Source organism: Cupressus sempervirens, chromosome 7 (assembly GCF_028749045.1).
Source record: "Cupressus sempervirens isolate cs-2001-9-10 chromosome 7, ASM2874904v1, whole genome shotgun sequence".
In the NCBI taxonomy this organism is placed as follows: Eukaryota; Viridiplantae; Streptophyta; class Pinopsida; order Cupressales; family Cupressaceae; genus Cupressus; species Cupressus sempervirens.
The window spans coordinates 798,056,659-798,070,896 of record NC_143124.1 but is presented as its reverse complement, the minus strand read 5'-3'; the positions used below and the strand labels follow the sequence as shown (position 1 = coordinate 798,070,896).

The 14,238-nt window shown below is 33.3% G+C and overlaps 1 protein-coding gene across 1 annotated transcript; it reads right to left on the bottom strand.

The window, feature by feature from the left end:
- Nucleotides 1-391: 391 nt before the first annotated feature.
- LOC149549770 (uncharacterized) lies at nucleotides 392-8,853 on the bottom strand. Its single transcript, XM_089793035.1, has 2 exons — nucleotides 8,085-8,853; nucleotides 392-3,942 (listed from the first exon to the last, which is right to left on the bottom strand). Exon 1 carries the CDS (start codon nucleotides 8,432-8,434, stop codon nucleotides 8,111-8,113), a length of 324 nt encoding a protein of 107 aa, XP_089649161.1. The 5' UTR covers nucleotides 8,435-8,853; the 3' UTR covers nucleotides 392-3,942; nucleotides 8,085-8,110.
- Nucleotides 8,854-14,238: the final 5,385 nt, after the last annotated feature.

The following is a 14,238-nucleotide window of genomic DNA, read 5'->3' as shown; positions in this document are numbered from 1 at the left end:
GATGAAAGCAATGAGCAATGAATGGCCTATGCTAGGGCCGTGTTAGGGTTTTGGGGCAAAAAGGAGACAAAATATAATTTAAAAAACAAAAAAAACACATGTTATATTGTGTCACTTAAGTGACTTGGCGCCTAAAAATGGCGGATGCTCCGTGGATTCACGTGAATGCTTCATGGATGCTTTCCCAAGCATCCTGTGAGAACCCGCAGGCAGACTCCACGCATCCTGCCCACCTCCCCCATGCATCCTCGTGCATCCGGATAAAACATGCATGCACGGGTATCTAAGTAATATACTATACATATAGTACTTGAAATGCTAGTTAAAAAAATAATGTACAATAGTATACAAACTAATAAATTATAATACCAAATACTTGAACATAGTAAAATTGCAACATGAATATCATAAATATCATAAAGATGATTATAGTGAGTAGCATGATATCAAAAAAAGTACAAAAGCATGTACATACATTCATGAATATGCATATATGGTATGTGTGTGTAGCAGTGACCTTTACAGTAACCAATAAACCCCCTTTCTATCACAAGTGCTGCAGTTGCAATTTTTGCTTGCAGAAACCCCCGGCGGCAAGATGGTGGTGCAAAGGAGGTGGTGGGGGGACTTGGGAATGCCAAGTCCCTAACCCGGTAGTGGGGGTTTTGGGCAGATGGGGGACAAGTCCCTGTGTTACATAACTTACAATAATTCTCTCTTGATACAATTTTTTGTTCTCTCCAATATCTTGGAATAATTCTTGTTTAGAAAGTTGTCGTACTCATTTTTAAATCAGTTCAGAGAATAACCACAAGAGACTCATAGGGTCAAGGACCCTGTCTTCATACCCCCGTCAAATGACAACCATTACTTTTATGTTTTATGACAGTGTACCCATACCTTGATTTGAAACTGCACACCTATACTTGTACTCCCACGTGTCCAAAACATCTAACAGGTATCCAAGAGTACCTTTTAAGACAGTCAATAATTCTATAATCTGACAGTGCTTTTGATAAAATGCACCTCATATTTACTTTTGAGATATATTTCTTTACCTTGAATGATTTGAACGGCATGCCTCACCTTGTGATAGATTTTTCATCACATCCAAACTGAGAGAAACGTTTTTCATTGAAAAAGGCTAATGCATGCATTATTCAAATCTGATTGATTTGTATTATTCATCCTCCTATTCATTGTGTTTTTGGACAACACATAGATAAATATACCTCATTCCAAACAACTCATATCAATCTGAAAGCATGTGCGATTTTGTATAAGCATCTGTAATATTATATATACCGAGCACAGAGTAACACAGAAAATTGCAGCAATAGATATTTTATCAGATATCCAATCTGACAGTATATTAGCTAAAAACCAATTTCAATTCACATTACTTTATCACCTTTGGGAGGTGCAGATACTCATTTATACAAATTCAATATCAGAGCAATTCTGAGGTATTTTCTCTGAAGATTCCAGAACTGTACTCTGATTCCAAATTCGAACTGGTTATAATGATTACCTGGAAGCAGAAGACAAAGGTGATTTGATATGACTTCGTTCTGAGGTGCCTGATAATATTCTGTATGAAGTGATGTGATCACAGATATATCATCAATCCAAAGGATGTACTAGTCAGTGGGTGCTATGAACTCAGACTGGATACCAATCTGTGTTCAAAATCCTTCAAGCAACATGCTGCAACGTGTGTCTGATTTGTTTGTTAATGATGTCGTTCCTCCACTAATTGCTTCAAGGAAGTGCCACAGGTGAATGTGGAGATCGCCACTGCTCTTCAATTACCTCCAGCAGATGTCACAGTGCAGATTGATCCCTCAAGCAATCTGAAATAATATCGCTGTTGCCTCTCTTGCTTAGTTTGAATTGGATCCCTTGCCAGTTTCCACAATACCCAAGGTGGCGATTGGTTGCTTTCTATCTCCCATAGATGTTCAATATATGAAATCTGATGGATCTCGCTTACAAACTGATGACGACTCAGCATCTCCACAGTATCTGGTCTGAAATCCGCAGACGCACCCACGCTGGTCCCTATCTTATCAATGGTCCATCTGTGAAAGACTCTCTAAGTATGCATGTTGTCTGATTGTTGTTTCCACCCAGTCAGAGATATGGAATTTGCAGCTTGTTAACAGGATATGAATATTTGCTCTAAGTGACTCTTGAATGATTATCGAGCAATACCGTTTATTATTTCTATATCAGAATTGAGACAGATATTGATTGCCAGGATTTAAAACAGGTTTGGTATGAAATAATTTGATACCATGGTCTGAAGCTAGTGATAGCTGATGCAAGAATGCATAATATAAACAGTACTGAATCACAGGTAACAAGGTATTTGAAGGTAGCAAACATAGACCAAAGATGGAATATCAGATTCATAATTTCAGCAATATCTTGATGAGTGACTACAAATTTGTCTTCAACTGAAAACTTCACAAATTTGTGCAAACAAACAGACTAGGGTGGCTGCTAAACCCGACACTGTTGCAAATAGAACAAGAGAAAGATAACTGATCATGGGTGATCACAATTGCTTCCCAAAAGCCAAATAAGTATGAGGTTCACAGCTCCATTAACAAACATGTCAACCTAACACAATTTCAAATGTGTGGCCCCAAATATGTCCACAGGTTATATATAGAATGGAGCCAATATTCAAAGCAATTCCAATAAAATAAAGGGACATGACAATCCTCCCAGCCCAAAGACAGCTTGCCCTCAAGCAATCTATCTAATTAATTGCCTTCCAGCAAGTTCTAGGTTCCCGAACCAACCACGGGTGTTGAAAGACATGCTGCATCATGACTATGAGCATCACCTCTATAAGCCTCCTAGATGTAAGCTAACAGGGCAAATGCCCATCAATCTTCCGTTGCTCCACTCTGATATAAACAATGTCATACACAGAGTTGTGAAGCAACCTGTCAAGCTCCCACTAAAATAAAGTACCCAACATGTTGATGTTGAGCTCACAAATCAATGTGTTCTCGAACCGATTAGCTGCTATCTCAAAGGGGCAATCTAAAACCTCAATGCTCAGCTGCCACTTATGCTCTCAAAGAAGACACCATGTTACCTTGAAGAGCGTCAATCCTACACACCTCATCCCCTCCAAGAAATGCATCACAGCGGAGAAGTATACTCATGCCTTCTTCAAGAATGTCCTCATACAAAGATGAACCATCGATGTCACCATCAATGCATATTCCTTCATAGGCTGGTCCAAAGGACATGAGTTCTAACTTCTACCACAAGAGTGCCTTCAGGAGATAACTCCTCAAACCCTCCATGAAAAACCAAGGAGCCAACCAAATCTATATCACTTATTGATACAAATCAGAATTTCCACTATTTTATTTACCTCCAAGCAAAACCATGGTGAACAACCAAGACAGACCAAACATTATCATACTGTATGACCTTATTGTTAAGCAACCTCCTAGTCTCTACAATCAGCTCTCTAATGCAAAATGTCCCATATAACATCATCAAGTATTCTCCCAAAGCAAGCATGTGGCTAAAGCAATGAAAATCAATCTCACTACATGTCAAACATCATTACAAATCATTTCCTAACCAACCAATATTAGAGCTTGCCCATGCAAAGGATTATTGTTAAAGTCTGCATGCCCATGAAGTTGATTGATCAACGTTGGCTTGGCAAGTTCCATCCAAGCACCCTCTTCAACGTTGTGGCTTTCATGTAGGCTTATGTGATCCCACTTGAAGGTGCAGTAGCAGATTCTTGTGTATCCTCGTGTGGCTAAAGTGAACCTTAGATCACATCTTCATCCTCCATATGTAGTCCATCACTCTCATTGTTGTCACCAAATTCCTCATCCCTCTGCAAGTGAGACTTCAATTTTTCTTCACAGTGCTTGAATACATTATTGACCAATATAAGTGCTGCAATAGAAGGAATGCATTCTAAATTAGGAACAACTCAAATCATAGATACGATAGATTAGGATATTATATCCATCTCCTCGATACACAGAAGTTCAAAACCGTAATTCTCCCAATTGCAACACAAATCTTGTTATCAAGTTACTCTTTAATCATGACCAAGAAGTGATGAAACATGTCATAGATCAACTCTTGCAATACCAACTGCAAGAGGAAGTTACTCACTCTAATTTTTGCATGACCTCTGATACAACACATTTGTATTCGTTTCAGAAATTTGGACAAACAAGCGGACTAGGGTGGTTGCTAACCATCAAAACTACAAGTGTAGACTAAAGAGAGCTTTAACACCTCCGAAATTGTAAAGCAAGAGATCCAATTCCAATTTGGAATGGTGACTATAGCAAGAGATGAGATAATTTGATCGATGATGAACATAATGCCCCACCAACCCCTTGTAAAGGTCTCCTAGAAGCGTCTAGAAAATTGCAATAGTTCAGGACGACATTACTTAGTTATTCTATTATTCTATCCTCTTCTATTTTATACTTTGATTAATTAATTAAGGGAGGCCCTTATGATATTTTTAGAATTTTAAGACCACTTAATTAATTAACTTAATCAAATCACATCCAAATAATTGGGGATAATACAATGTGAGGCATTTTCCTTGTTCTAATTCGACACTTGAATAAAACTGAAATACTTGCACATTGTTCATGTTTTAAAAACCAACAAAAACTTAAAAAGTTGCATCATAAAAAAGTCAAGAATGGAATGTGTTCTTGATGTTCTAACAAAACAAAACAAGTTTTTTTAAAATTCAAAAACCCCTCATGATGGGACTACCTGAGTCATTTCAAAAGGGAACATTTACACTCGAGACAACAAGACCATGCAAATGTAACAATTCTTTATAAAAGATTGAGACGTATGAGCTTTTGAAGGCCTGACAATTTCATTAAGAATTAGATTTAGGGTATGCAAGTGATAGCCAAACAAACAGAAGACAATAATAAATTACATTACGCTTTTGGGGACTTTTAATTGCCATACAGAAAAACAAGGAAACCATAGGGCGTTGCAGAACAGAAAAGAAAACAAATACAGTCTTGTTTGCAAAATTCACCATTTTTATTTTTATTAATATGATATTTTGCTCTATTTTGTTGTAGAGCTGAGCCTTGCATATATGGTGCTGGAATAAATTGTGTTATTGTGCACTTGCACGTAATAGAGTATGAAACAAGGCAACTCTATAATATACATGCATAAACAATGTGTCTGTGTACACGCATAGGCATGACAGTGTTTTGCAGTGATTCATCTCCAATGCATAGCTGCTAATCCTGAACATCTGAGACGGGAAAAGGATTACCCTCTAGCCTCCATTTGCCTCTTATTCAGCATAGGATAGCAACTCTCTGGCATCTCTCAGATGTCATGGGGATGGCATGGCATATCCTGCCCATCCCAGGGACTCTAGGACACAATAGCAAGAGGAAAAAATTAAAGAGAACCATTAAGCAACAGCTGACACTGATCAATGACCAATGCAACACAGCCTAGCACATTCAGCTTAGTCTCTATCTCCATTACTCAAATGTTCTGCTCTGCAATTGTAAGGGATGGAAGTCTTGTGATTTATATTACGTATATATAGCATTTAGATACTCCTTTATTTTACTGATGCGTGGAGTGAGTCTATTATTTAGCACCATTTTAGATTGGATAATTATCAGACTTATGTATTTGAATATTTTTAATAATTTTTTTATTTTTTAGTCTGCTAGGTTCTTGCTATTTTTAGCCAGTTGTTCTAGAATCTTAATTAATGGTCATTTAAGCTTTCTCTTTAGTTTTCTTAATTTAGGCTGGGGTCCCATGGAGAGGGACTTCCTTGAAAATAGAGCGGGTGGCCCCTGAGATTTTTTAAGAATATTAAAGGTGAACAGTCCAATGAATTTTTTAGTTTGTTTCAGCTTAAAAATCTAGCGCCTAAATTTAAGGAAGCTAGTGGTTCCATAAATTTTTGTGGGGTCCCATGATAAAAAAATTTGGTGGGCTAAACGTTCATTCAGAATCTGTTCCTACAAAATAGAGCTCTGACTTTTTAGCCCTCTCAATTTGAGCGGGTGGAAATAGGGTGGGGCCCCACCCGCTTTGGGAAATTTTTGTCACATGTCAACAATTTATTTTTTGTTTTACAAAAACTAAATGTTAAATTTAAAATCTTATGTATTCTAAAATTCATGGGACCACCAGCTTCCTTAAATTTAGGAGCTAAAACCTTTAAAAATGAAAAAATTATAAAAAAATCATGGGACCATTCACCACTAAATAGTCCTAAAAAATCTCAGTAGCCACCCACTCTATTTTAAAGGAAGCCCCCTCCATGGGACCCTAGTCAAGAGTGACTATCAGCTTAAGATTTGAAATTTATAGTGTAGTTATTGTATTACTATCATAATTAGATTTTTATTTATACTATGTTATTTTGTAATTTGTAACTTGTTTTTAAAAAATGGCAGGATTCATTCAGTTTTGGACAAAAAAAATTAGTGAACATACTGTAAACATCTGGCAAAAAAATTCCCTAAGTTGGTAGGGCTATTTCCAGCCCCATCCCATTTTCACTCAAACAAACTGAGAGGGCTAAAAAGTCCGAGCTCCTATTATGTAAGAAAAGATTCTAAATAAAGCTTTAGCCTTCCAAAGAAATTATCGTAAGGCATACAACCCGAACCTCTCATGGGACCCCTGCCTTAGGTCTATTTTTAGATGCTGTCCTTATTTAGACAACTTCAGTTTTTTGGTTTGCACTATTATTAGCATAGCTATAAACTCTGTTTAATTGTAGATAGTTGATACAATTATTAATTCCATTTTTTAAAGTTTCATTATAATGGGAACAATACAATTAGATGCATAACAGAGCATCTAATTTGCAGCTGTGTTTGTACAATCAAAAGCAACAAGCCAAAACTATCAACTTTTTATATTTTTTGGTCTTTTTAATTTAATAGAAATGTTGATTTGGTCCCAGAAGAAGTATCTTATATTATTTTTACAGGCATAAGAATGCCTATCTACAGACCAATTTCCCATCATTACAAAGCAGAATTATAAATAACTCCTCATTTCCTCAAAAATACTTGCAAAGAAATTTAACATGTCATTTTGTAGCACAGACCAAATTTCAAAGACAAAAATATAAAATTTTGCAATAGATCATCGAGAACAAGAGATAAAATCAGGGATATTGTTTGCCGCTATTGGTTCCCAGTGACTTATTTCCCTGATAAATAATTATATTTTTGCTAAACATTAGTTAATAAATATCTGATTCATTTCCATTGAAAAGAAGATTTGTACAGGAACAGAAACAAATACAGTAGTATTCAATTCGAATATCGCAACTTTTAAAGATCCACTCATACAGATTTAATCGCATAAAGTATTTGTAAAACCGCATGCGCATGCGAATATATACAATATATACATCAAAAGGTACAAAAAATTAAACATTGAACTTATTTGCTCACATTGTTATATACAGATACCTTATAGTTTTCAAATTTCATAATATACAACATTTTCAAAATTATATTCGTCTTTTAGTTAATGACAAATGTGTGCGCAGCAATTTTTTTGGGTTTCTTTTCTTCAGTGCATTGAAATAAAATTAGCCCTAATCCCGACTCGACTTCGAATAGCACAGCACCCTATGTGATCTTGTCGTACACTTTTCGTTCAGATACTGTACAGGAGCCATATCCGGTATCATTTCTTGACTCTCAGAATACAGGGTTTCATGAAATTTACGGACACGAACATCAGGAAATCAGAAATGCTCCAAGTGAATCAATCTCATTGTCATTCATCTGACGAGCTAACTTTAAAATTACAAGATCTAGGAACTTTAAAATTACAAGATCTAGGGGTCAAATAAATTTAAAACAGAGCAAATTCACCTAATTTCAGAAGCAGACAAAACATTCCACGGATCATTGTCCCTGGCAAAACTTACAAATCCTTAAAAAACCCAACCGAACAAGAGATGATCGGGGGCAAATGAGAAACAAATTAAAACAAACTTTCACAAACAATAACAAGAGCGACAGCGTAGATTTAAAACTTACAAGCCTCAATTACGAGAATTTAAAAATCAAGCTCCTCCAGACCTGTAGCGATAGAGTTTGCCGATGACGTGAAGGGCTGTGACGAAGCCAATGAAACAGAGGCTCATCACCAACACAACCGTGGGGGTAATTTTGAGTCCTGGGGCATCATCCGTGTAAAACCTCAGCATATTGCTTGGGCCACCGCTGCTGCCACCAAAAGCTCCGGCCCCTCCACTTCCACTGCCCCCTGTGGTTCTTCTGCGCCTGAGGCCAGCCGTTGCAGCGGCAGTGCCGCGCGGCGCAGCTCCTGTAGGGCCGCCCCTCGATACTGCTGAAGCCGTCTGCGACTGTGATGATCCCCTCGCCATTTAAGCTTTTGTAAGGGGGATGATTCGACAAGGTTTTCTATTTTGTTTAAAGTTTTAAGCCTTTTCAAACAGATTTCTTCAATGTTTTCTCAGAGATCTGAAAAATATAGCGTGGGATTTGTAATTGTCAGGGATATGATTCAACAAGGTTTTCTATTTCGTTTCAAGTTCAAGATCTTTCAGACGGGTTTCTTCGATGGTTACTCGCAGATCTGAAAAATGTAGCTTAGGGTTTTGATTTGTAACGATATTGTGTTGTGTATTTGTTGTATGCTATTTGACTTGAACAGGGGGCGGGATCAGTTTTTAATCGAAGCATCGGCCAATCTTTTTGCTTTCGACAAAAGACGTGCATTGTCATCATCTGCGGAAATGAAGACAGGCCAGGCCCCAGTCTTCAATGCAGGCTAAGGGGATGACTGTGATATTCAATGACTCGACAAATATTTAGTTTAGTTTTTGGTAAAATATCATTTAATTTTTTTTATTATAGTTTCTAATTAATTAGGTAAGAGATATTATTATAGTTTTAATGGGCAGGAATGTCAATGCAAATATGACATTAACAGTAATCAATCAAATCAAGGAATCTAAAAGATTATATGAAATTTCAAATGTTTTTATCTTTTTCTAATTTTTTTTTATTTTATAAATCACATTTTTCATCCATTATATTGGTCCATATTATTGTTGGTGGGGGAGAAAATTAAATTTTTTTAAACAAGAAATATAAATATTTTCTAACAACTTCATCTTGTATTAATGAATGTATTAATTGCAACTTTATCTTTTTCACAAGTTGATAAAATTTTATTTTTTAATCATTTTATCTTCCACTTCACCTAACATGTCTAATCAATATTAATTATCACAATCTATTAAATATTTTTTATTTTTTATTTTAAATATATTTATTATTAATTTTATATTGATGTTTATTTTTTACTATTTTATATAACTTGTTCCTAAAACTTCATGTAATGCATAAGTTCTATATATATATATATATCTTTTTAATATAATTTCAATATGTTATATCTTTGTATTTGAATTTCTAATTTTTTTTAAACTTTTTTTTTTTAATAAAAGTAGTTAAATTATATTACTATTATTTTACTTTTATAAAAATAAATTAAACAATATTATTTTTTAACTATATTTTATAATAGTGTTTGTAACATGTATAATTGATAAGTGTTACAATTTATAAATTATATCATTTATTATTACTAATATTTTTTATTTAAACAATTTATCATTTAGCTTAAATACATTTAAAACTTAAATATATATTTTGATATTAAATTAATAATTATATTTTATATCAAAAAAAATACTAAAGAAATAACCACAAAAAAGAAATAATTCAATTCTAAAAGATATATAAATTATTATTAAGTTTTTATAAACTATGCATTAAAATTAAATAGTTATATTTTATTTCTTATTTATTACATCATATTTATTCATCAACATCAAATTTATATGTATTACATCTATTTATTATTTACAAATGTACATATTAAATTATATAGATATTATTTCATAATTAAAAATTACTTAATTTTATGAAAATTTTGGAAATACAAAACATTAAATGATAAACCTTCTCTAATTGTGTAAAATTAAACAATTAATTTTACTTATAAAATATTTTTTTTATTTCAATACATTTCATTTTTTCTTATAGAAATGTGAGTTTTAATATAAAAATTAAATTCTTAGTTTCATTAATTAAAATATAATATATTTTAATTTTTTATTATAACCATGATTTTATTTTGACTATTTGTTTTATTAAGAAAAATAATCATATTTAATTATCTCTCTCTCTCAAACACACAACTTATGTTGGTATCACTCTATCTTACTATTTTATCTCTCTTCCTCTTCCTCCTTTATATTATCTATCATTTTTTCCTTTGCATATATGTTTATGTCATTATTGTTGTAACTGTTATTTATCTCTATCTATATCTCTATCCTAGTTTTTGTCCAGTGCTAATGATTAAAAATAGTGTGAGTTTCGTTTGATAATCAAGATGAGAATAATACATAGTTGGGGGAGTTTTTCCAACTACTTATTGTTCTCTAGTAGCATGCATGGTATGCTTAAACATATTTATGTGATACTCCAAATGCTTCATCACTTCTTCAAGTTCTATAATTCAAATATTGGTATGGATATCTTTCATCATTGCACATAATTTAAGTTGTCAATCTAGAAGGTGCAAATTTGTCTAAAGCATATGTATTGATCGTAGTATGATATTAAGTACTTAGTGCCATATTGGGGACTTTGGCCTCTTATTCTTGGGCTTAAATGCCCAAAGATATAATAATATAGCACAAGAACTTAACAATAAAATATGAGCCATCCTATCAGATCACAAGCGCATTTCTAGGACGAGAATTTAACAAAAAAATATGAGCAATCCTATCAGATCAAAAGTGCATTTATAGGAAAAAATTAATGCATTTCACAATGTTAATTTAGATTCTCACTCATCTACACCTCTACAACCATTATGCGTTAGGCAGGAACTACGACGCATTGCGTCTCTTGTTTATAGTGGAAGTTCTTTAATGCAGACTCTGAGGATAACTATGCTATTAATTTAATTGAGAGGTTGATGAAGATTGACTCAACAAATATCTAGAAAAATATCATTTTTTAATTTATTAGTTCATGAACTATAGCATTGAGTGCATGTAAATATGTTATAATTTATAAACCAATGGGATCCAAATATTTTTGAGGGCATATGTTATAGTTTATGTTTTTTATATTTAATATTGAGTTTTATATTTTTCAATTTTTATAATTTCATTTGTCTCATTTGCTAGTTTGTTGAACACTGCTTTGAGTTTGGATTTGATTTTTTTCTCTTAATTATTTGTTTCTTTTATAGTTCTTGATAAATGTTTTCAACTAATAAATGAGAGTTGAATACTTTGTTAGAATATGACAAGATGTCACATCATTTCGCTTGTCTATGATTTGTTTGGATTTTGTAATTTATGTGTAGAATAGGCATAGATATATGTTTTCACTAGGCAGATGGAACTCCTTTTTAGGCACTAGAGTATCTAGATTCATCTACTCACATTGAATATGGGTTGTGGGTAGATGTCAGAATGTAGGAAGTGGACTGATTATATTGCTCCTTTAAATGATGATGTTGAACGGTTAGGTAAACTTTGTAGTCACATGGTGGATTCCACAGGCTTGCAAGAGCAGGACCACCATCGAGTCCACCATCTCTTTTCAGAAGAGTATAGATGCAAAGTAACTTTCCTGTCCTCCACAATAAATTTCCATGTTGTGTAACACTGTTTGCAATAAAGTTTTCCCCATCAAGAGTAGTGCACTTGTCTATTGCAACCACATCAATTTTATACTCAGTACTCAATGTTCCCAAACTATAAATGAACATATGACACAGCGTGCAAGGTTGCAAAATTCTGAGAAGCCTTCCAACTTCCTTCTTGCATTGTAAGTGTTACCTTTAATTTGTGGGTTTTTATTGTGTATGTTTTGCTTTGCTCTACATCTTATTGTAAAAGCAATGTGGGTTTTTATTGTGTATGTATTGAATTTGCAGGTTTCATATGAAATCATAGAAATTTTGAGTGAATTGTATGAAAATCATAGGCCCTAAACTGCTAACCCACAGGTACCTCAAATTTTTGCTCAATTGACTTTCGTTCATTTGTTGTTTGATAGTTGGAGAGAAAATATAAATATATATGGATGGCAGCATGAAATAAGCTTATATATCGGTTGTTTCTTTAGGGTTTGATCATTAGGATTTTTTGGCTATAGATAGATATTCTCCAAATATATCCATGTTTTTGCGGATTTCTATTTATGATTATGAAAAATAAAATTTGGTAAGAGCAAATTGAAAATCTTTCTATAGAAAATGTAATCAGTTGATATAGAGTTAGGAGTAACGTACTTAATCTGTTTGCATAGATTTTGTTGCTTGTCATTGTACCCCAATATGGATAGAATGTAATTGGTGATTTTGTTTCTCATTTCTTATCTACTAAAATTTAGATCTGTCATTTAATTTAAATAGTAATGGGTTTATGGGTTGTATCAACAGTGTTGTTTTCAAATTGAATCTCTGGAGCTCAATTCAACTACTTTAAATTGTCTTCCTCGTCATCTTTTCACATAGTTTAAATGTGCAGCTCTGTAAAGTGTTGAAGATTGCATTCAAAACAAACAATCTTAAAAACCTCTTTTTCGGGCTTTATAGACCGGCGACTTCCCTATGGCTTTGCTAACAGCTTTTGTTGTTGTTTTTGCTTTTTTGTTTTATTCCTATTATTAGTTTAATTATCTACATGCTATCTCAACAAATGATTTTTCTTTTTTATTGTTTTTTCTTTTTTGTTTTATTACAAAAATGATATATGGGTTCTCTCTTTCTATATGCATTTATGTTTCTTTTTCATTTTTTCTTGATAGTTCTTTTAATTTTCTATGTTTTTATACCAACTCTAGTTTGTTATAGTGTAGAAACCCCAATTGTTTTGTCACCTAGTGCGACCAAGTAGAACAATTGCTAAAACATAAAGAAGTCCTCACCAATATTTCAATCATAGGAAGAAAAAAAAAAAACCTACTTAGGTATCCCAAAAAACTTGTTTACATAGCAGGAAAATGAAAAAAGTTGTTGACATACAAGTTACTGTTGAAATGGAGAAATTTTTTTATGCTTAGCACATAAATCACAAAAGAAAATTGGTAAGTTCAAATTCTACAATAGTAGGAATTTGATTTTTGGGCAATTATTTTCTTGAAACGTGGCCTATTGTAATTTCAGATGGTCACCCTCTTGATCACCAATCTATTTTATTTTGGAATTTCAAAGAATATGGTGAGATTATGGGCAACCATTAGCTTTCTAGTGCTTTGAGAACATTCTAATGTAGGCTAAGCCTAAGTGTCATTTCAAAGACTTGTGAACTTTTAGGAAAATTAAATTTGACTGGTTACCTAATTATTTTTGAAAGAAAATTGTAAGAGTGTTGTCAAAGCATGTAAGAAAACTAACACAAAGAGAGCAAAGAAATAGGTTGATAAAAGAAGACTACTTAAATTCAAATTTATTGTTCTACAGATACCAATTATTTATCTAATAGAGTGAAGTTTTTAGAACTCTCCAAAGGTCTTTATATTTCCAAGTGTAGTAAAAAAGATGATCAAGAATCTCACCAAAAAATTTTATGAAAGCATATGAAATAAGATGTCCACTATTAAAGGCTCCACCTGCTTCCACAAACCAAGAACTTGACCAAAGTCCATATTTGCACACAATGACTTGCATTCTTCTTCTGAACTTTGTAGCTTCTTTGTTAGGAACTGATGGATCCAATATCTTCATTTCCAAATTCTTATCTAAACTTGACCAACACAAAAATATTATTACTTAACCCAAACTTGTAAAGGAGATTACAAGAAAATATTAAGGGTGTTTGTCTATCTAATCTACCTACTTCAAGATTGTACACATGTCATGTAACAACATTGAAAATATTTGACCATGTCTCTTGAAGAATTTCTTCAAACCAAGATGGATTCTTTCGATCAAAGAATCCATCAGTAGCATACAAATTAGCATCAACTTTTGATCCAATACCAGATCCACTCAGCTCATTTACTGTCTCCCAAAGATAATAGGATCTGTCATTATGTGTGGCTAAAAATAAATAAATGAAGAAAAATAAAAAGATTCACAAAGATGGGAAATATTAGTTACAATTTCACTAAAATGGGCTTACCACTCACA

Excerpts from the sequence above, each read along its gene's own strand:
- LOC149549770 (XM_089793035.1), bottom strand. The coding sequence starts at position 8,434 with ATGGCGAGGGGATCATCACAGTCGCAGACGGCTTCAGCAGTATCGAGG.